The sequence below is a fragment of the Mchenga conophoros genome, linkage group LG4 (assembly GCF_057382185.1).
Source record: "Mchenga conophoros isolate Kocher_MC1m ecotype Shallow Benthic linkage group LG4, M_conophoros_male_GT1.1, whole genome shotgun sequence".
Classification (NCBI taxonomy): Eukaryota; Metazoa; Chordata; class Actinopteri; order Cichliformes; family Cichlidae; genus Mchenga; species Mchenga conophoros.
In genome coordinates this window covers 23,865,173-23,886,289 of record NC_140529.1, presented here as the reverse complement: position 1 = coordinate 23,886,289, position 21,117 = coordinate 23,865,173, and the positions used below count along the sequence as shown (strand labels likewise).

Below are 21,117 nucleotides of genomic sequence, written 5' to 3'. Positions count from 1 at the left end.
GAGGTCGTGAGTTTTATTTAAGGCTGCATGCTGTAAGGTGTTAAAATAATGAACAACCTGCAGTCGACAGCGAGGCCACTAGAGAGCCAACTTAAAGCCTGCTTCCACTGACTTGATTAGAAGGACTGTGCTGGGGCTGCTGCATGCTTATTTCACTTGGCTCTAAACATGTCAATGCGAAACATTTTCAAAGCCTTTAGTCGTGTTTTTAAAGGACTATGCATCGTTTCAGTTTTGAATTATAAAAGTGATGTGGAATCAAATATGTTTAAACATCTTAGTGAGCCTGGAAGCGCAACTGAGGGAGAAATCCAGACGAAAAACATGATTTTCAATTTAAAAAATAATCAAATTTTAGACATCAAGGACTCTTTGACACAGTGTATGAGGGCTTCTTGGGAGTTCTCATTTTACTCAAATGTTAACATAATAAAAAAACTAAAATTGTTTTTTTTTTTCCAAACATCTTGAACGTTAATGTTTTAAATCTCTGCTGCTGCAAACAGCTTATGGTCAAATCCACTGAGGCCTGGGAAATGTAGCCTCAAAGCTTACCTTTCCAATTCAACAACAAAGCTACCCTCGAGTCAGAGTACAAACCCAGCGGTCCACATGGGATTGTGGCACTTCATGTGCACAAACTTACAGTTTAAACCTCTAAGTGAGCTTTTTTCAATACACACAACTGTTGTCATGCATATTTTATAAATTCTCCTACAGATTTTCTTCTAAAGTAAAACTACCTGTGCCTATGCAGCACTTATTGTATTTCTTGCCTTTTATTTGAAGCCGATTTTCATTTACGATTTTCATAGACTTGTTGAATAGCAGCTTCTGCAGCGAGCACCAGCGTGAGAAAGATAAATTATCATCTGCTGCTGTACTTCCCACATAGGGGTCTCTGGGATTTGCATCCTTCGTTGTCCGGTCTGTCTCCCGCTTCTGCGTGGTCTTATTTGTGCTGCTTGCACCTTCTTGTTTCAGCTCGCCAAGCTTTTAATGCACAGTATACACAATTGTAATTTAAAAAACAAGAGCTGATGATCTCCCTCTCAGGCGCACAGGGTGAAAAGCACAAGTAGGAACGGGATGAGGTTACCATGGTGACAGGGACACACATTTTGTTAAAATGAGTGCGTACAAGTACAATAGACACGTATGACAAAGGAAATCTAGTTATGCCTTTATTAGAGTTAGAAATCGCGCAGCTCCTCACCTCAAACTTCTGTCGGAGCTCAAGGTTGACATCATCCACCTCGGGAATGGGAACATTGTAGTACTCTCCCTCTTCCTGGTTCAGCAACTTGTACCTGACAGTAAAGAAAGCAGAGAGATGTTTGTCGAAATGTGCAAAAACTGAGTGCATTTATTATTCAGTTTTCAAAACACATCACAATCTTTATTCGACAGAGTGCCTGTTTTTAGATGAAGCTGTTTGCAGACCTGTTCTGTGAGCAGAAAACACTTAGTCACGTGAAATACACAAGACTTTCACAAGACTTTATGTCGTCCTGTGGAAAACGAAGTACGCCCTTACTGCTTAATTAAGTAGGTAAGCAGCAGCCAGGTGGTGCTAATCAAATGCACTTGATTAACTGATTATCAGTAAGTGTGAGGCGCCTCTATAAAAGCAGAATTTTGGGAAGTTTGCTGGTCCGAAACATGCATGTGAGTGTTAACACAATGCTATAATTGTCACGATCCTGGGTCTTTTGACCCTGCGTTTTGAGTTTTAGTTTATGGTTTACGTTTAAGCCCTTCAGGTTTTCTAGTTCATTTTTTATCATGCCATGCCATGTTATAGTTTGTTATTAGATTCCCCTTGTGTCTTCCACCCTTGGCCTTTATGTGTTTCATGTCTGTGTCTTACGTTGTCAAGTTCAGGTTGTCATGTCTGCGACTTATGTTTCCTGTTTTACTTTGAAGAGATCTTGTGTTCCTGTGTTCATCGTGTTTAGTTTTACTCTTTCCCTGCGAGTTCATTATGTTCATGTGGGTTGTGCTGTTTTGATCTTTATAGTTATTATTTCCCTAGGTTTCAGTTATGGTTATCATAGGCTTAGTTCTTGTAATATGACTTTCCATGTGTTCCATGTTGTGTCTACTGTGCCTTTCTGTACCATGTTTCAGGTTCCTATGTTCTGTCTCCCCAGTTGCTGTTAAGTTTACATGTTTAGAGTTCAGTCAGTGTGTTTCCTGTTTTACTTTGAAGGTCCGTGTCTCATGTCAGTGTTTCTAGTTTTGCTTCCCTTGTCTCGTCCAGCCCGATTACTCCCAGCTGTGCTCTCCTTCTGTGTCTCATTCCCTCGTTATCCCTCAGTGTATTTAAGCCCTGTGTTTCTCTTTGTCAGTGTCTTAATCTCCCTCATAGTTGTGTGATTCGCCATGTGGTTTCATGTATGAGTTATTTGTAGTTTTCTCAGTTTAGTTTTGTTCTTTGTTTCCTTTCCAAGCCTGCAATAAAGCAGTATTTTGAGTTAACTTTTGTCTCGTTGAGTTTTGTGTTTGGGTCCTTCTCTTCCCTGCACACAGCCGAAACATGACAATAATCTTCCCAGGAGTGGACAGCCGCTGCAAAAATCCATAAAGCACCATTTTAGACTTCACAAGCCTCAGTTACATCATGTTACATATCACAGTTTAGGTTTGGAGTGAACTCCACTGTATACCAAAGTATTCTAGAGGTAAATGTAAGGTAATCTGCCTGACAGCTAAAGCTTGGCCAATGGGAATTTGAGCCCCAGCACAAAAGCAAATCTACAACAGCATGGCTTAAAAAGCAAATAATTAAGTGCTGCAATGACCTAGTCAAAGTCTAGACCTCAACCTGTGTGATGGGACCTTAAGAGTGTGTGCATAAATGTCCCCAAACCTCAATGAATAGAAGCAACGTTAAGAGTGAAGAGTGGGAAGACGAGCGGGCCAAAATTCCTCCTTATTGATGTAAGAGAATGACAAAAGTCACACAGAAAACAGTTACTACAACTTATTACTGCTAAAGGATGTATTTAGTTCTCACAGGACTGCAGAGTCCTCCTCTACTTCCAGTATAGACATCTTCCAGCCACTTGTCTAACGACCTGTAATAACCAGTAAAAAAAAATAGCAGCGCGCACACATGCATACAGTACGCCTAAAAATGTTTTGGTCCGGTGTCTCGGAAACTACTGCAGGCATTTCCCAGAGCTTATAACTGTGCTCACAGCAGCAGTCAATCAGACTTGGTTTAGGCTAAGTCGCTGCAGGTATGCTAACATGGTTTATGGAAGAGTCATTTTAACAGGTCTGTGAGTGTGTGTTTATCAGACTGAGACAAAGCAGCCAGACAAAGATGGAGAGGCGAGGAAATGAGTCTAGTAGGTGAAGTTTGTCAGCGTGAGTGGACCTGGCTGCAGATGGCATTTCCGTCTGTTTTACGCACACCCTGCGGCCATTTTGTTGTGGTCAGTGTCATGTCGACTTTACAAGTTGGCAACCTGCGATGACAAATAAGCTCTATATTAAATAAAGCAGATGATCTACAATATGACGTTTAAAACTAGCTTCCATTGCTGTCTGAGTTTTTGTAAATATGACTTTCCAGTGTTACTGGCACTGACAGAATTTAAAGCTCGTGGTTGTTTATATAAACACAAAGAGACACACATACGAACTGTATTTTGACTCTTATAAAACAGCGCGGACAAAAGCCAACTAAAAGTGTTCACATTGACCATCCTCCTATTCAGCTCTCTGAACGCCCACAATCATGCACAAACAATGAATGCATGAATGATGCCTGAAAATGAGGCTACTGGACAGTAGTCCTTCCATTCATGCAGTCCTCCAACAGTATAACAGCATGGTGCACATACATAACTGCAGAACTTCCCACAATTATCACAATTATAAGTGGCATCCTCTAACCTGGGATATCACTGGAAATTTGAAGTGTCATTGATAAATACAATTTATTCATTAATGTTTGTAATTGTAAATTGGGCCCACACATAATTAGGAACACAATGAAGGTATGTAGTGTGTGTGTCTGTGTGTGTGTGTGTCACTGGGTTTATTTCCAGACTGTAAATGTATGTGATGTTCACACATGAAACAGTAACTTAACACTAACTCTGTACTCGGTGATACATACGGTACTCAGTACAGCACAGTAATAGAAGATATCATTTATATTACTGATGCTCCATTATGTTTTTTACCACTTATCTTGGCTTTCTACCACAGATTCTGATAACAGCAATTGCTATTATGTGAGGGGGAAAGAGAATAAGCTTAATATGAAGGAAGTTGGACTATTATGACTTCTGCCAAATCCTGGCATCATCCTGGATTTTAAAAGTCGCGTAGCACTCCACAAGTTTCATATAATTAGTTCACTATTAGTTTAAAGAGTGAATTACTGAACTGATTGATGTAAATTCTACTTTTTTTACTGACTGATAGAACAACCATCAAATAAAGCTTCTTTAGCCACATTTCTAATTGTTGAAATGCATGAGTGAGTGTACGAGAGTCAGAAACATAACGGACCATCCAACTGTAGGAGCTTTGATGAGCTCAGACACTCCAAACGACATGGACCCCATGAAGTCATTCCGAGTGGTTCGGTCCCAGTCCCACACCTCGATGGACAGACGACGGTCCTTGTCCGATGCTTTCAGCTTACTGAGCACATATACACAAAGCAGGAGGGAAAGTAACACAGTGATGTCATGCTTAATATTCGCCTGATTTAATGAAAGTATGATAAAAATGTCATTTAAACAAACACACACATACAAACTTTGTCACTTACAAGGTGAAGGACTCATTCCAGCACGGGTTGAGAGAGGAACGGATGGTCCTGGTCTTCTGTTTGGTTTCATTCTTTGGATCCGGGATGAGCTTGAGTTTAACATATGGGTCTGATAAACCATTTGGATCCATTGGAATCAGGTTCCTGGCTTCTCCGACTAGAAGAAATACGACACAAAGAAAATATGGTAAGACTTTATGATACAACCCATGACTTAGGCTGTAATTCCCCTGTAATTAAATTGAATTAAATGCATTTTATTTTGAAATTACAAAGTAATTATATTAAAGAAGCACACTAGAATAAGGAGATAACAAGTCAGGTTTTTACAGGAAACAAAGAAATAATTATGCTATAAGTAAATCTAAGAAGTGTGTTATTTAGGTGCTGTATGATTTCCTGGTAATTCAGTGGAAAAACTAAAAGTTTTCCTCATCTTAGATCATAAGTACGCTCTACTTTTTGGGGAGTGGGACATACTACGGAGTGGCTTACCCCTGTCTGACTTCTGGGTATTTTACAGGAGAGAAGACACATTATACATATAAGTAGTAAGTAATTATATAAAACAGGACAAATTAATAATACAAAGTCAAACAGAACATTAAATCCACTCCGTAATACAGCACACGCCCAGGAAAGTACAGTGTACATATGACGGGGAATATTGTTTAGAAATATTACCTGTAATTATGCAGTATTTAAAATTATTAAAGTATTACTTTAAATTTTCTTACAGCATAATTATTATTTTGTTTCCTGTAAAAAGCTGACTTGTTACTGCCATACTATGCCTTTATTTTTGTAGGGAGTTAGAGCATAATTTCAAAATAAATCCATTAAAATTTCATTTAATTACAGGGGAATTATGCCATTATTCACAGGCCATATTATAAAGAGTTACCAAAAATATAAGCGTAAGAGTATTTGCCACCCACCTCCCAGCTAAACGCAAAGACTGTGACTTGGCACTGACTCAGGGGTTAAAAGGCGCACAGATGGGAGAACGTAGATGAAGTGTTGATGAGAGGGATGGATAGAAAGAAAGAGGGGTGAGTCACTGCAAGTCACTCTATGGCTGAACAGCCAACAAGAATGATCTGACCTTCACTCAGAAGCAAATTATCTGTTTGTACTCTACTGTATACATGGGATTCTTCTTTAGATAGACAGGCAGATGGCTGATCAAATCAGGCACCACATATGTTTATAACAGGTGCTGCAAGGCAAAGCATACTGTCAAAATTCACTTAAGTATAAGTGTGAAAAAACACCAACAGAAGTGTAATGCTGGTGGGTGTTAGGGCGCACGTACACGTAAATCAAAGAAAGAAAAAAAAAAAAAAAAAAAAAAAGAAGTGTAATGCTCGCCCAAAAGCCACATTTTCTGTTGCAAAATGAGCAAAAGTGAAAGCAAAAGAGGTGAAAACACGTCTTTTACTGTCTCGTAGGAAACATGTGTGAGCGGATATTGTGAAGGACACATGAAAAATGATCACATAAAAACAAGTGATAACAGCAACAGGAGCAGGGGGATGAGGTGGCATGAGCGGGCCACCATCACCATGGCGACAGCATCTAGTGTTAAATGGCCACTCCCTCATATATGATGTAATGTATAACAGGGATCAAACAGAAGCAAGAAAGGAAGGAAGGACAAAGTCTACTTTAAACAACAGGCCACTAAATGTAAATCTGAGATTTTGAAATGACAAAACTCTTAACAGATGGAAAGCAGAAACAGGATCCCACTGATCCTGTAAAATAACGTTTTTCAGCTCCACTCTCCCCACTCTGTATATTTAAATGCAATCAGACACACTGCAGGATAAAGCAGCTCTGGAAAAACAACAAAAGAACAACTTATTCGTTCTAGTTCCACCGGTGGATTTCACATTTGTGGATGTAAAAGCCATACAAACCCAGGCCGTGAAGCGCCCATGAAGCACCACTTCTGTGCTGATGTTACAGGCTTGCTGAGTGCCTCAGCACTCAGCAAGCCTGCTGTGTAACTGTGTGTGGCCCGTCACTTTGTGGCTAAGTTCATAAATGCTTCCACTTTGCAATAATACCAGTTAGAACTGATCGTGGAATATCTAGGAGGGAAGAAGAATAGAGATCTCTGATGTTCCGCCTTCAGCCCCTGGCACTCCTTTCTGATCTTGCTGCTCTCTGGGACTGTCACATCCCAGGGACTCCGCCTCTTCAGCCTCCACTATGTCTGCTTGTTGGCCAGCAGCTGCCTCTCTGTCTGGAGGTTGAATTCCCACAGGACCTTAGCCTTAGTGTTGTTCTCAACCACCTCTGGCACTGGACTTGGGGACTTCTAATACATGTGCAGCATAGAGGTTCGTCTACACTATCCCACCCCACCTTGCATCTTAGATCCTGCTACTATGTGCTGGGGCACCTCCAGCCTTTATGGAGCTGGAGCTCGGGGCCTGTTCTTGTGCTGATCAGAGCGTGTGTGTTGTCCTTTAGGCTGACCATTTCTTCATATCAGTCACAGCCTCAACCACTCAGTGGTACATCCCATGGAGGGACTTGGTTATCCATGGCTCACAAGCCAAGAGCTTAGAGTTAACCGTATATATGCTGTATGTATCCATACATATTACATGTATTAATGTACCCTCTTCCAGTTACATCCAAGCTTAAATTGTTCCTTTGATGTTTCATGACTTCCAACCTCTGGCCTCGCCCATTTGGTATGGAACATAACCAGTCAGCCAAAATGAATTCTTCCAAAATAAAGAAGAATAACGTGAGCTAACAAAAACACAATGTATAAAAAAACAAAACAAATCATTAAACACAATGGTAAATATAGTACATTCTATCAATGAGTCAGTCAGTCAGTCTGATCAACTTCCTATTGCTTCATGCACTTCCAGCTTAATGCAGTAGAGGGCAGTATAAGTCTCCTGCTTGGAGTTGCAAACATTGACAAAAGCTCTTCTCTTTTTCATTGTTGTGTTGTTCTAACCTCATAGTTAACTCTTTGTCCAGTGCACATTCTCAGCTACAGTACTCACCTTCCCTGTCTTATCGCCTCTCTCTCTCTTTGCGTCTCTCACGCACCACACAGACACAGACACACACACACACACACACACACACACACACACACACACAATGAGACAAGTGGCAGAAGGACAATCTCCCACGTTCTCATCTAAATCCTCCCCTCTGCTGGCTGTGGCTGTGCTCACAGGCATCAGTCACTTCCATGGCAACGCTGGCACCAAACAACGCCAAAGAAACTTAGGCAAGCATGTAAACACCCTAACTAGACACAGGCACACAGGCGTGTGTGTGCGCACACGCCATGCGTGGATAAACAGAAACTGCTGTTTAACAGACTCTACATAAGTGTGTGTGTGAGAGAGAGACCTGTGGCGCATGTGCTGTGTATGTAATTTACACACACACACACACACACACACACACACACACAATGAAACCTCATCATCAGCAGTGATCAAGGACTATCTCTGCTGTCGGTTGTTGCTTAGCTACAACAAGAGCTGCTTGCCTTCTGTGTCCTCCCCTCTACTCACTCCTTATGAGGTAGCTGCTAATATAATTAGGGTGTGTTTGTGTGTGTTTTGTTTTTATGCAGACATATTTTACATTAAGCATCTGCATCAATAAGTAACTTCAGCATTGGAACCTCTCTGCTATTGTCATGCTTTGTGAAAAAGCCAAACATAAGCCTGATACTGAAAAAACTAACCCTTGGCATTGCCTTTGAAGTTTTGCAGTGTTTCTTCTCGAAAATGACTGCTGTCTATTATCCAGTGCCAATCGTTTCTCTAAAAAGTCTTAAATTAATTTATCTGTTGCACTTAAGGCTGTTGGACAAAATCTCTCCAACAGCAAATGCAAAGACACCAGCAAATTGTTTCAAATTTCCTGCGTATTATTTGACGTATAACAACAATAGCACCACCCTAACATTATCTCCTGTATCTGAATGTCAGCTTGATAAAAATGTGCCACAGCTAAAAATGACATATCATTTGGATCCCGGGGTGCGTGCATGCAGGGCTGCTGTGGGCCAACAGTGTAATCTCTCCCAACAAAGCTTTGAAATTAAAATGTGTTGTTGCATAACAATGCCATGTGCAACCAATGAATGCCTGATAATCTTGGGGGGGGGGATATGCACGGCCAAATGGGAACTAGATAGATCCCTGCTGTGCAGTGCCTGGGATCTGAAAACAGAGGAACAGAGAAACAAAATGAACTTAAAAGTTCTATTTCTGGCCGTGGTCACTTTTAGGAAGAGCAATTAGGACATTAAGTACAGGCTTTAGGGCCAGTTCCCACTGCACGTCTCACACACACACACAATGAGACTAATACCTTTCCATCTCTCATCACAACTCCAAAGTATCAAACCTGTTCACAGTGAATGCATAATGAGAGAAACCGCACTTTGATGACATTATTTTTACAGTTTGAAAAACAAATCGGTATATGTATCATTTGGTTCTAGTATATATATACTAGAACCAAATGATACATATACACTATACTCGAAGCTTCCTTGACGAATATCAGTTTGTTTGTGCCCACACAGTTTGAACTAGTGACGGTTACAGTTAGGGTTAGAAATGGAGTTATGGGTTATGGAGCAAATTGGTGTTTTGTCTCCATGTTTAGTCTCCAAATTAAATACAATGTCCTTACATCAAACACACCAAGGTGATGGGTAGGTTGCTGGAAAACCAGCTACAGTGTTGTTAGAGCCAGTGCAGGGACACTGACATCACATGCAAGCTATTCTGCATTTTATCTCACAGACCAGTAGAATTCGCCCTCACGTCAAAAGAGGGTGAAACCTTGATTTTGACTTTTGATGTTGGGTTTAACGAGTTTCAAAGTCTCGCTGCTTCTGGTAGTTTCTAATTTGCCTCCGATTTTAGGTAATGAAGGATGCAGTAATGTCCTTATGAAGAACACGTTGAACAACATAAATGATTGAATCATTCTTTAGGATATTCTGTAATGTAGTTTTAATGAAACATTAGGACATTTGAAAATGTTTACGGGTGTCAATAAGGGAAGTGTCAATAAATCCCACACATAATCAGTGAATGTCCAATCATAGCTTAACAACCAAACTATAAAGTTTGAACACAAATGTTCATGGGTGTATCCATGGTGCTAAACAACAAAATGAATTAGGACACAAATGGAACCTAAAACTCTCAGAAAGCAGCGTCAACCAGACAGTTACTCTGGACATTATTACCTTTGGCTTCCAGTAAAACTGCAAGGAACCTATGAGGAATAAGTAAACCAATTTCTAGGACTGCCTCCTTCATCTGCTCAATATTGTCCAAATTAGGTACACATTGTCCAAGAGTTATGCCAAAAAAATGGCTAGACTACTATAAATCGTTATTAGCCGTTATTATAAGAATACTTATGGAGAGAAAAAGAGATAACATTTCATCCATATTAGATTCTCTTCATTGGCTTTGTGTTAACACAGCAGGCCTTATCCTGTCTTAAAGACCTCATAGTATCATGTTATTCCAATAGAGTATTTCGCTCTCAGAGTTCAGTCTAAAAAGGGATTTCTTCCTCCCCACCATCACCAAGTGCTTGCTCATCGGTGTCTGTCCGATCACTGGGGTTCATTTTTGGATATTATAGGTTTTATTTACACTGCAGTATCAGAACACTACAAAACCTTTTTCCAGAGTCTTCTATATAAATAACTATTCCTTTTTTTTTCTATAGAATTGTGCAGAGAGACTGATCAGGTGTTTTAAAGACCCAATGAATCCTAAAATGAGCTTAATGAACTAGCCTGCTACAGACATTTAAATGACTAAACCAGCAGATTTGAATAAAAACTCTGATTTTCCCGACAGCTTTCTGAAATCAAGGACTCCTTATTTTCAAGAGTTTCAAGTCGCCTAAATCTGCCATAGAAACTTTATGATAACTGAAGCCTCCATAACTAGACTATGAACATTCTGGTAATGATAAACTGAAGCACCATAATCATATTTAATGCTTCCAAACATGAACATTAGTGAGTTATAAGACAGTTTTTGACTTCACACATGGAGAGATCTTTTGCATGTGTATAAATTGTGTTTCAACATAATGTCCTGAATTTTAATAAGCTCTCACACACAAACAGATGGCCTACTAGATTTCTCAAAAATGACAGGCATACATTTGCAGTAACACATTAAACTCTTCATATTAAAATAATTGTATTTTACTTGTGTTATCAAATATTACCAAACATTCAATATCTGTACTGTACATCTGTCAGCATCTGTGGAAAAGTATCTGCCCTGATTTCAGAGATTTTTGCGTATATACTTAAATGTTTCAATTAAACTAATTTTATTATTCAACAAAGATAACCTAAGTGATTACAAAGGGCAGTTTTCAAAATTAGGATTTCATTTATCAACAGAAAAAAGCTATCCAAATCTGCCTAGCCCTGTGTGAAAAACTAATTGACCCTTTATTTTTTTTATTTCACTAGCCACACCCAGGCCTGATTACTGCCAGACCTGTTGAACCAAGAAATTGCTGAAATAGTCCTGTATGATAAGGTAGCAACACATCACACCACCATCACAACAAACTCAAGAACTCAAGAAGGTCATTGAAATGTATCAGTCTGGAAAGGGTTACAAATGTGTTCTTTTGGGACACCGATGAACCACAGTGAGACCCATTATCCACAAATGTGGAACAACTTTGGCTAGCCAAGAGTGGCCGGCCTACCGATATTACACCAAGAAAACATCGACGGCGACATCCAGGAAGTCACAAAAGAACCCAAAACAATATCTAAAGAACTACAGGCCTTGCTTGGCTCAGTTAAGGTCAGAGTTCATGAACAAAAAGTGGTGGTGGTAGTGTGATAGCCTGGGGCTGCTTAGCTGATTGGGGACAACTTGCTTTAATTGATGGAACCAAAAATTTTGCTCTCTGACAGAAAATCCATCAGATGATGTCCTGACGTTCTAGCTCACTTGAGTTATGCAGCAGAACAACAGTCTGAAACACACCGGCAAGTCCACCTCTTAATGGCTTAAAAAAATAAATTTAAAAAATAAGTCCCGTTAAAGGGTGACTGATTGAAGTGCAACCGCATGATCTTAAAAAGGTCGTTCGTGCTAGAGAGACCTGTTAAAGTGTGACTGAATTAAAACAGTTCTGCAAAGAAGAGTGGACCAAAAGTCCTCCACAGTGATGTGGAAAACTCCCAGCCAGTTATCACACACTAGATTGCAATTGTTCCTGCTGAGGGTGGCACAACCAGTCATTAGGTTGAGGGGGCAATTATTTTTTCACATGGGGCCAGGTAGGTTTGGATAGCTTTCCCCTTAACTTCAGGAAGGAGTGCTACTCAATGTGAAGTCTCACTAATTGTAGCCCTTATCTTTGGCTACAGCCGCACTACAGTGTGTTCATTTATTTAAGACACACCCACAGACAATTCAAAGCCCTGATCAGACACACTTAGATATTTAACTGTTATCCTCATATTTGTCAAAAGCTTCTTTGAAAAAAAAAAAGGCCTAATATTAGATATTAAGCCTTAAGTGTACTAAAAGCCTAGTGGCACTATGTGCAGTGTCAGCGCAGGGTAAAATTTATTTGTGTTCAACTACGCTTTAAACCTGAGGCAAAGATGTCAGCAGTAGAAAATCTCACCCTGAGTAAACCGCCGTGCAATCCGCCATCCTCAGATGCTCTGAGTGTGTGTGTGTGCATGTTTGCCTTTTCTTAAAACTCCAGAATAAATGTCTGCTCATGCCCATAGGTTATTTATGTGACTTTCATGAGAAGAAACGGCAATTCGGGAGAGGAGTAAGAGAAGGATGAAGGATGCAATCAGAGGAAAGAAAGAAACAAGCAAGGATGGAGAAAATAAGAGAAAAAAGCCATGAAGAACAAAAGAGGAAAGGACAGAGATTATGGAGGGAAATGAGTAGTCATTCAACTGAAAAAAAGAGGTCCTATGATGATGTCCTATTGAGGAAGAAAATGGATGTGGGGAAAACCTAGACGGGTGAGGCGAGCCCAGGTCTCGAAGGAACAGGTAGGCGAAGACAACACGAAAAGTCAATATTGGAGGAAAGATAGAGGAGAGAAAGAAGGAGACAGAGAGGAGCGGGTAACAGAGAGAGAGCCTCGAGAGCTTTGTCTGTTTTCTTGGCTGGAAAGATTTAATCAAGTTCACATCGTGCGGTGAACCACAAAGGCCCGCCACTTGTCTGAGGGGAGCCAGAGGGGAGCCAGAGAACAAGCTGAGCCTTCGCTGTTCAGACCGCTGTCGTTAGGGAGGAGGGGAAAAAAACGCAACCCAAAACAAAGCAGACACTTTCTCTCCCGCCCCTCCTGTGTTGATCTTTATCTACTTGTTACCAAAGAAAACTCTCAATCATGTTTAAAGCTGCGTGTCAGCATCAGTCTCATTTTCAGCTTTATTTCACTTGATGAAAAACTCTTTATCTATATTTATGGATTTAAAAACTTTCATGGTACAGCAGAAGCGCTCTTTGCACCTGATGATAAAGATCTTCTATTTAGCTGAAATCATCAACATTATTATGTTAACAGCTTTCATTTCCAGCTACAGGAAGCTCCTGTGAACTCACTGTATGTGTCTGCTTGACACCAAGCAGGAGACACATGATGTTAATGACTCTCTGTTGAACAAAGTGGAACCTTTTTACAGCTGAATAGACAAATGGAGACCCATGTGTATCAAAAAGAAGAGCAAATATTGGGCTTGTTGTACGTTGGCAGGTGGGCAGAGCCAGTAATAGACCATTAAAATACTAACCATGGCTATTTCAATAACTAGTCACTTTAGTCTGAATAATGTCCCCCTTCAAGGTTTGATAAGTTTTTGCTTGTTTGCAAGAAAACAGTCAATGTTGTCTACAAAATTAAATAACGGGTTCTCAGAGTGGGTGTCATTAGAAGTTGAATGCACTCACCGGTCAGTTCATCAGGCACACGTGTTTAACCACTCGTTAACATTACTATCTAATCAGCCAATCACGTGGCAGCAAGTCAATGCATGTAAGCATGGAGATGTGGTGGTGGGCCATGGTACCTAAAATAGGCACTCAGTACAATGAAGGTATACAGGAGCACCTCTGAATCCCAAGTCAAATCACAGGGTTGCAGCAGCAGAAGTCCACACTATATTCTGGTGTTCCTGGCAGACTTTGGGTCCCTTTGTACCAACTGAGCATTGCTGAAACGGCACAGTTTACCTAAGTATTACATGAGTATTACATGGTATATCCAATAAAATGGCTAGTGAGTGTATAAGTACAGCTTTTTTGCTTATTTTGCTCGACTTGAATGGCCTTTTAAATATAGGTTTGCAATGTCCGTCCATCCAACCATTTTCTTACGCTTATCCAGGCCCAGGTCGCGGGGGCAGCAGCCAAAGCAGAGAAGCTCAGACCTCCCTCTTCCCGGCCACCTCTTCCAGCTTGTCCAGGGGAACACCAAGGCATTCCCAGGCCAGCCGAGAGACATAGTGTCCTAGGTCTGCCCCGGGGACTCCTCCCAGTGGAACACCTCGCCCAGGAGTCATCCTTATCAGATGACCACCTCTACTGGCTCCTTTCGATGTGGAGGAGCAGCAGCTCTGCTCTGAGCCCCTCCCAGATGGCTGTACTCCTCACCCTAAGGGAGAGTCCAGCCATCCTTTGGATAAAGCCACCTACCCACAGCTCGTGAGCATAGCTGAGGGTAGGGACGTAGATCAACCGGTAAATTGAGACCTTCGCTTTTACACTCAGCTCTCTCTTCACCACGACAGACCGCATCGTATTGCTGTGCAATCCCACCATCCTCAGATGCATTGTATTGCTGGAAAATAATCCATAGCTTTAATCTACTGTACAGTAACACCAATGCCAATGAGATTAAATGCACTTTCCCAAAAATAAAACCTTTAAAAAAACAATAAAAAACTAAAGCATGTGAGCTGCAGAAGGTATAGCAGGTCCCAACTTTTTCTGCTTGACTTTTCTGTCTGATTGATTTGAGCACAAACCTAACTGACTGACTAATGAAATAATCACATGTTGCAGCTCTGACAAATACAGGCAGAGCAGCTGTATGATGAAAACAAACACAGAAGTCCAGAGTTTATATTTTATCAAAATATCAAATGCCACAAATGCCAGTAGCAGGTGCTGCAGAGCATACTGTGGTACATTCAGTGAGAAGTAGCACAAACACATTTAAAAAACACTGGAAGGCTGGTGGGTGTTGTGGCGTGTGTAAGCATAAAATCAAGGACAGCAAGGCAGAAGAAAAAGAAGGCTTATCAATTCAGCACGGTAGCAGCCACCTATGCCGCAGTCTCTGCAAACGCGTTCACTTTCAGCAGTGTCCGTCTAGCCAAAAAGACTGAGGTAACCATGTCAACGAGATCCCTGTTGTCATCATCACGGCTAATAGCCTACCTTGTTTGCCCATCGTCACCATCCCACAAGTCAAATTCACAGACAGACGAAAAACAAGAACATAAAAGAGGACATGTAGCTGTCAGCGCGGTGCACCAGATCAAAGCAGTAATACACACAAAAGAGCTGGATGTTGTGTGCAGCACACCAAATAATAAACTGCAAAGTAAAACAACAACAACTGAAAAGCACTGCAAGCAGACCGAACAATCAATGTCAGACTGATGCTGAATATTCCTCATTTTCCCCCCATTTTGAACACTATAAACGAACACACACTTTTTTATGAAAGCAATATATTTCCACGTCAATCACATCTGCCACTCTGCTCCCGCTGTGGCTGCAGGTTATTCCTGTCTGAGCCGCACTGAGTTAGAAACTATTTATTGGCCTCAGCAATCATATTCCCTGACTACCCCTGTCTCGCCCGGCTATTGCATGTGTGTGCGTGCGCATGTATGTGTGTGTGTGTGTGTGTGTGTGTGTGTGTGTGTGTGTGTGTGTGCTTGAGTGTGACAGTGAGAGAGGTTGTGGAAGTGACCCAGCAGTCATTTCTCTCACTGCCAAAGGGTTTTTAACACCAGAGAGATCTCCACTCCAGGTGCTGCTTATGACTGAAAGGATAATTCGGAGGTGTTGAAAACACACGCACACACACACACGCATGCACGCAGGCTATAAAAGCAGCAAAGAGTTGATTTTTATGCTGGCAAAGTAGCACGCTACGTTATTTTTAGACATAAGTCACAGTTTTTATTAAGTTACAGGCTGGAAAATTGAAGAGGATTTAGTTCCTCTTCTTTTTATTCATTTCTGTATTTTATGTATATAAGTTTAGATTAGTTATTTATAGTTGGTTTACACAGCTTTGTGTATGTATGTGTACGTATGTGTAATGTGTGTATATAGACACGTGTGTGTGTGTGTGTGTGTGTGTGTGTGTGTGTGTGTGTGTGTGTGTGTGTGTGATTTACATTGCTGTGCTTGAGAGCCATCATCTACCGGAACCAAATTCCCTGTATGTGTCTGCACATATACTTGGCCAATAAACACGATTTTGATTTTAAGTAAATCCTTCTGTCAAATAGTGTGATTTGGAATCAGGTAACACTTTATATTACAGCTGGGGCTGGGTAATAAAACAATAAAGATAATAATCGCAAAATAACTTTTTCTCGATGGAAATAGCAGACAAGATTTGTGTCCCAGTTCAAGGATTGCATCCTTCAAAGGCGGATTACATCAAAGCGTGGCGTAGAAGGCAAGATTCATTGCGCCCCAGTGGCAGTGGATCATTTTCTTTTTCAAAACTTTTCAAAATTTATTAAAAAAGAAAAAATAAAAGATGGGAAACAGCCCAAAGAAAGCAGCTGAGAAATAAACTTTTAAAAGTAAGTAATGAGTTTCATACGACTCAGTTATCTAACAGTACAAATAACAAAATGATGAGGAAACTTAAACCTGTGGAGCATGAATCATCAAATTTTTTGAAACTAAATTTTTAATTGTTTAAATTTGATTTTTAATATGTTTTTGCTATATCTGGCTTTTAAAGGTGTTTCAGGGGCTGGAGAGTCACACTGATGATGTAGAAACTTACAGAAACCCATTTATCAAATATAAAACATTCTGCATTACCAATTTACCAATACTGAGTACCAATAACATATCCTAATATGCAGCTTTCACTTTTACCAGGACAAGCCGTTTGTAACATTACGATTTTACCACATTGTAGTTTAAATTTATTGGGATTTTTTAAATTTGTTTCCCCCATTTTCTCCCCCAAAATAGAAAACCTTCAAGGAGGATTTCCAATTTTTTTTCTGGTAAAGGCCTTGGTCTGCGAGTTATCCATCCTGGCTTCTTAAGAGTGAAACATGTAATGCTCCAGAAACATGCTAGAGCATTACCCAAGCCTACTTGTTCCTTCAACTGCTGATGTTGCTGTCAGCTTGGGTTTGCCACATTTATTCAGCTTCTGATGTTTCTCACTGTATCGGGTTGGTTAGCCAGCAGCTTAGTTTTTGTTTTTTACGTCTGGAACTTTTAAGTCCCACAGGATGTTCGCTTTGCTGTCCTTAAATAGTTTGGCGTGTCCCATTGGGACATGGAGACTTCCAACCCAAATTCCACACAGATGTTCTTGTACACTGTCCTGTGTGAATGTGTGTGTGAATGGGTGGATGACTGGATATGTGACTGAGGTCTAATGGGAAAATTATGGTTCAACAGTGGAAGTGCGCAGGGAGTCATGAGCAGCTTCGGACTGCCCACTGTTGTCAAATGGGGGTAGTGTCAAAAAAATGGTACAAAGCGTCACTAGGTAACTGTTGCTTGTGCTATTGTTGATCCATCAGCTAGCCACAAAGACCTGAAGTGAAAACAAGCAATGAAAAGCAGTCACTGCAGCCACTGTCTGTATTTTTCATGCTGTATTTTTTTTTTAATCTTTGATGTCTTGTTTTTCTTGTTTTTCCCATTCCCAGTGAGCTCTGTTACTGCTTCCATTCCTGTTCCGACCAACTTGTCCACTAATTAGCATTTGACCAACACACAGAGCATCATTTATGTCAAGCACCTCTCCATAGGCTCCGTGTGGGCAAATACCTCTGTAAACAGACATAACCGTGGTAGCATAAATTAAGCATGAGGTGCTCCAACTAAACTTCCCAACCCTACAGCAATGGTGTATATCTAATTGAACTTCCCCTACATCTAGAAAAATGCTGTAACTTTTTCATGTGGTAGATTAAAGTTAAAAATTGAATATGAATACATCCAACATAACTCTGAGACTGAGTACTTTTGTGCAATCAAGTGATTTACAGACAATAATTTAAACCAACCTGTGACGTGTAGCCTGTCTACGCTGACCTCTATCTTGAGGAACAGGCGACCCCGGCGCTCAGTGTGGTCCGTCCCACACAGGCTCGGCACATTGACCACACACTGTTTGTGCACGTTCATGTCGCAGGCTTGAAAGAGACAGGAAACAGAGACAAACATACAGAGGGTTGACTTCATCTGGAAAGGACTTTGTGTTTGGCTTTTTTTTTTTTTTGACTTATGCGTGCAGTCATGCAACAATTCATGCTATTGCTAAATGCTAATTTAACACTTGCTGAATTTGAGGTTGAATACTTATATAACAGAAATGTTTAGGGTAAGAGGAGTTACTGTATTTGCATATACTAAAGAAGATGCTGATGTAAAGAACATCTTCTGCCCCTGAAGAAAATATACAAAAAGAATACATTTTCGAGAAGGAGAACCACAACGCAGGAAGATATACAGAATTACTCCAGTTAGCAAAAGATCAAGATTATTTAATAATTGTAAGTTAAACTTTATCCTAAGCTTTGCTGTGCTTACATAGATGCTGGCAAGAAAGTAAGTTGTGTCACTTTCAGACACATACTGACAAAGATAAAGCCCTTAGCTACTCTACTAGTGCAAAGGGGATGCCTGTGAAGCAGTGCAGCTCTTTCAGATAAAACAGTTATACAAGGCTCAAGTTTGGACACCTTTTGTAAGCTCTGTAAGTCAGAATATTTCCACTGAAATATTAATTAGTTTCTCTATGAGTATTGAAGCATGTTGTGTTTAGGCATCACAGTGACAGAGCCCCTCAAAGAGCTGTATGCTGTGCTAACATGACAAAACATTTATTGCAGAGAGTAATCAGAAATGCCTGTTTCAAGTGGTTAAAAGCAGTAATTAAAAGCACCGCTTGCTTTCTCAAATGTGCTGTCTAGTACTTTAACGTCAATAAGTAATCACCACATGGATGTGCTATAATCCCTGTGAGCGGATGAGATCACCATTCAGCGGACTAGCAGTGGGTTGGATGTTGTAGGAAATGTGCTGAATCATGTTACAACATGAGCAAAGGCTGCTGGATTCTAATAATTAAAGATGCTCTTTGTCACGAATCAAAAAGGCAGACGAGAAATGTGTTTTTAATTATTAAATTATCGCCCTGGGATGAGCTAGAGTGCCACCTGACTTTCTTACAGCCTTTCTTCCCCTCTATATACTGCACTTTGTCCTCCTCTCTCTAACCCTCCATCCGTCTCTCCTGCTCTCTTCCCTTCCTTCCTCTTCTTGGCAGGCTTGTCAGGCTGACATGCCGAGAGGAGACAAGGAGAGACGAGAGATGGGGAAGCAGCTCGTAATAGCGATGGCCTCCCCACATCAATTTGTTCTGGTGTGCTCCCATTACCATCTGTGATGAGGCCACCACCAGAGACCCACAGATGGATGGACAGAACAAGAGGAAGGGAGAATGAGGCACGGTGATGGATGAAGAGGCTTTGGGGGGAGGAGGGAACAGGAAATGTACAGTGAAGGATATAAAAGTGGGAGAATCTAAAGAGAAATTTGTTGTTGGAGAAGGAAAAAGAGGTGTGGAAGTAAGTGATCAGGGGAAAATACCAGGGACAGTGGAGGGGAAAGGAAGGAAAGAAGTGGAAGGGAAAGGAGACTTTAAATGAGGGAAATATGGTGCCGGATCGGGGTCATACATGCAAAGAAAAGGAAGAAGACTTGAAGGAGGAGCGTGGGTGGAAAGAATGGGAGCACACAGAAGACTCAGCAGGGCAGGATAGTGAATTGTGCCTGGGCTGCAGATGTGTCTGAGTGTAGTACAGTACCAGCCTATTCCCATCTGTTCTCATTAGGTGCGGCTCTAGGACGTAAACCGGCACAGCGTGTTTGACACGGCCGCGCTCTGCACGCTCACATGCACACGTGTGAACAAGGTGATACTCACTGTCACATTTCATCCCTTGGTGGATGAGCCCATACAGCAGCGAGCCACAGTGGTCACAGAAGGTTGGACTGCCGTATGTGTGAATCTTGAACTTGTGCTTGCTTCTGGGGTCCTGGGCAACAAAGACAGAAAACGGTAAGATGATTACAGCGAGTCACACCTCATTTCTTTTTATTTTGACTTTCTTTTTCTTGAGCAATAGTTTTTGAAAGTTTAAAGTTTTACTTTGGACATTGGCTGCTTTTTCACTTATTTTCAGTTCAGTCCTTGACCACGACCATTTTCAGAGTATTTTTGTATTTGTTAATCCATTTAACACTGACCCATGAATCATTCAAACATAAAAAAGAAACAAGAACAAATCCAGCAACGAGCTGCCACAGGACCTGAGGGGTGAGTCCACAGCCATCTGTAAAACACAGTGTAGGCTTTGTAATGGTTTGATCCCAAACACACTGCCAATGCAGTAAAAAGCATACATGGATAGAAAAACACATCAGTCATATCAGTCGTGGATTGGTCTCTCCAGATGCTGGATCTCAACATTACTGATGCACTGTGGGATCATCTTAACAGAGAAAAGAACAAAAGGCAGCCGACCCCCAAGAAGAGCTTTGAATGGCCTTAAGGAAGCCTGGAAAACTATTCCTGAAGACAACTTAAGGAAATGACAAGAACGCTGACTAGAAAGTCAGGCTGTGTTAAAGAATAAAGGTGGTCGTATCAAATATCGACTTTCAAGCTTGTTAGAATTGTATAAAATCTTCTTTTGCTTTTATGCGTTTCACTGTATGCTTGTTTCAATAAATCTCTGCACATAGTTCCCCATTTTCCTACCCAATTAAAAAGAAATCAGTGGTAGCTCAAGACTTTGCCACAGTACTGTATGTAACTGATGCTAGGATAGATACAATGTTAACCAGCTTCCTCAACAGTATTGAATACATTGTACATGCCAATTTTTAAGCTTGGAGTTTCTGATCAACTATGACAGCGGCGCTCAGCCTCCAGGCCACGTACCGGTCCGTGAGTCGTTTGGTACCGGGCCGCGAAAGTTGAGGCTT

General features: G+C 40.9%; 1 protein-coding gene across 2 annotated transcripts in view; it reads right to left on the bottom strand.

Annotated features, from left to right (window-relative positions):
• Positions 1 to 21,117, bottom strand: part of prkcab (protein kinase C, alpha, b) — a 130,651-nt gene that overhangs the window by 18,797 nt on the left and 90,737 nt on the right. For both annotated transcript variants that reach the window (XM_085271135.1, XM_085271136.1), the window contains exons 4-8: positions 20,054 to 20,165; positions 18,129 to 18,257; positions 4,796 to 4,952; positions 4,531 to 4,665; positions 1,217 to 1,310 (exon numbers count right to left, since the gene is read on the bottom strand). In XM_085271135.1, the coding sequence (XP_085127261.1) occupies positions 1,217 to 1,310; positions 4,531 to 4,665; positions 4,796 to 4,952; positions 18,129 to 18,257; positions 20,054 to 20,165 (627 nt within the window). The remainder of the gene's footprint in view (positions 1 to 1,216; positions 1,311 to 4,530; positions 4,666 to 4,795; positions 4,953 to 18,128; positions 18,258 to 20,053; positions 20,166 to 21,117) is intronic.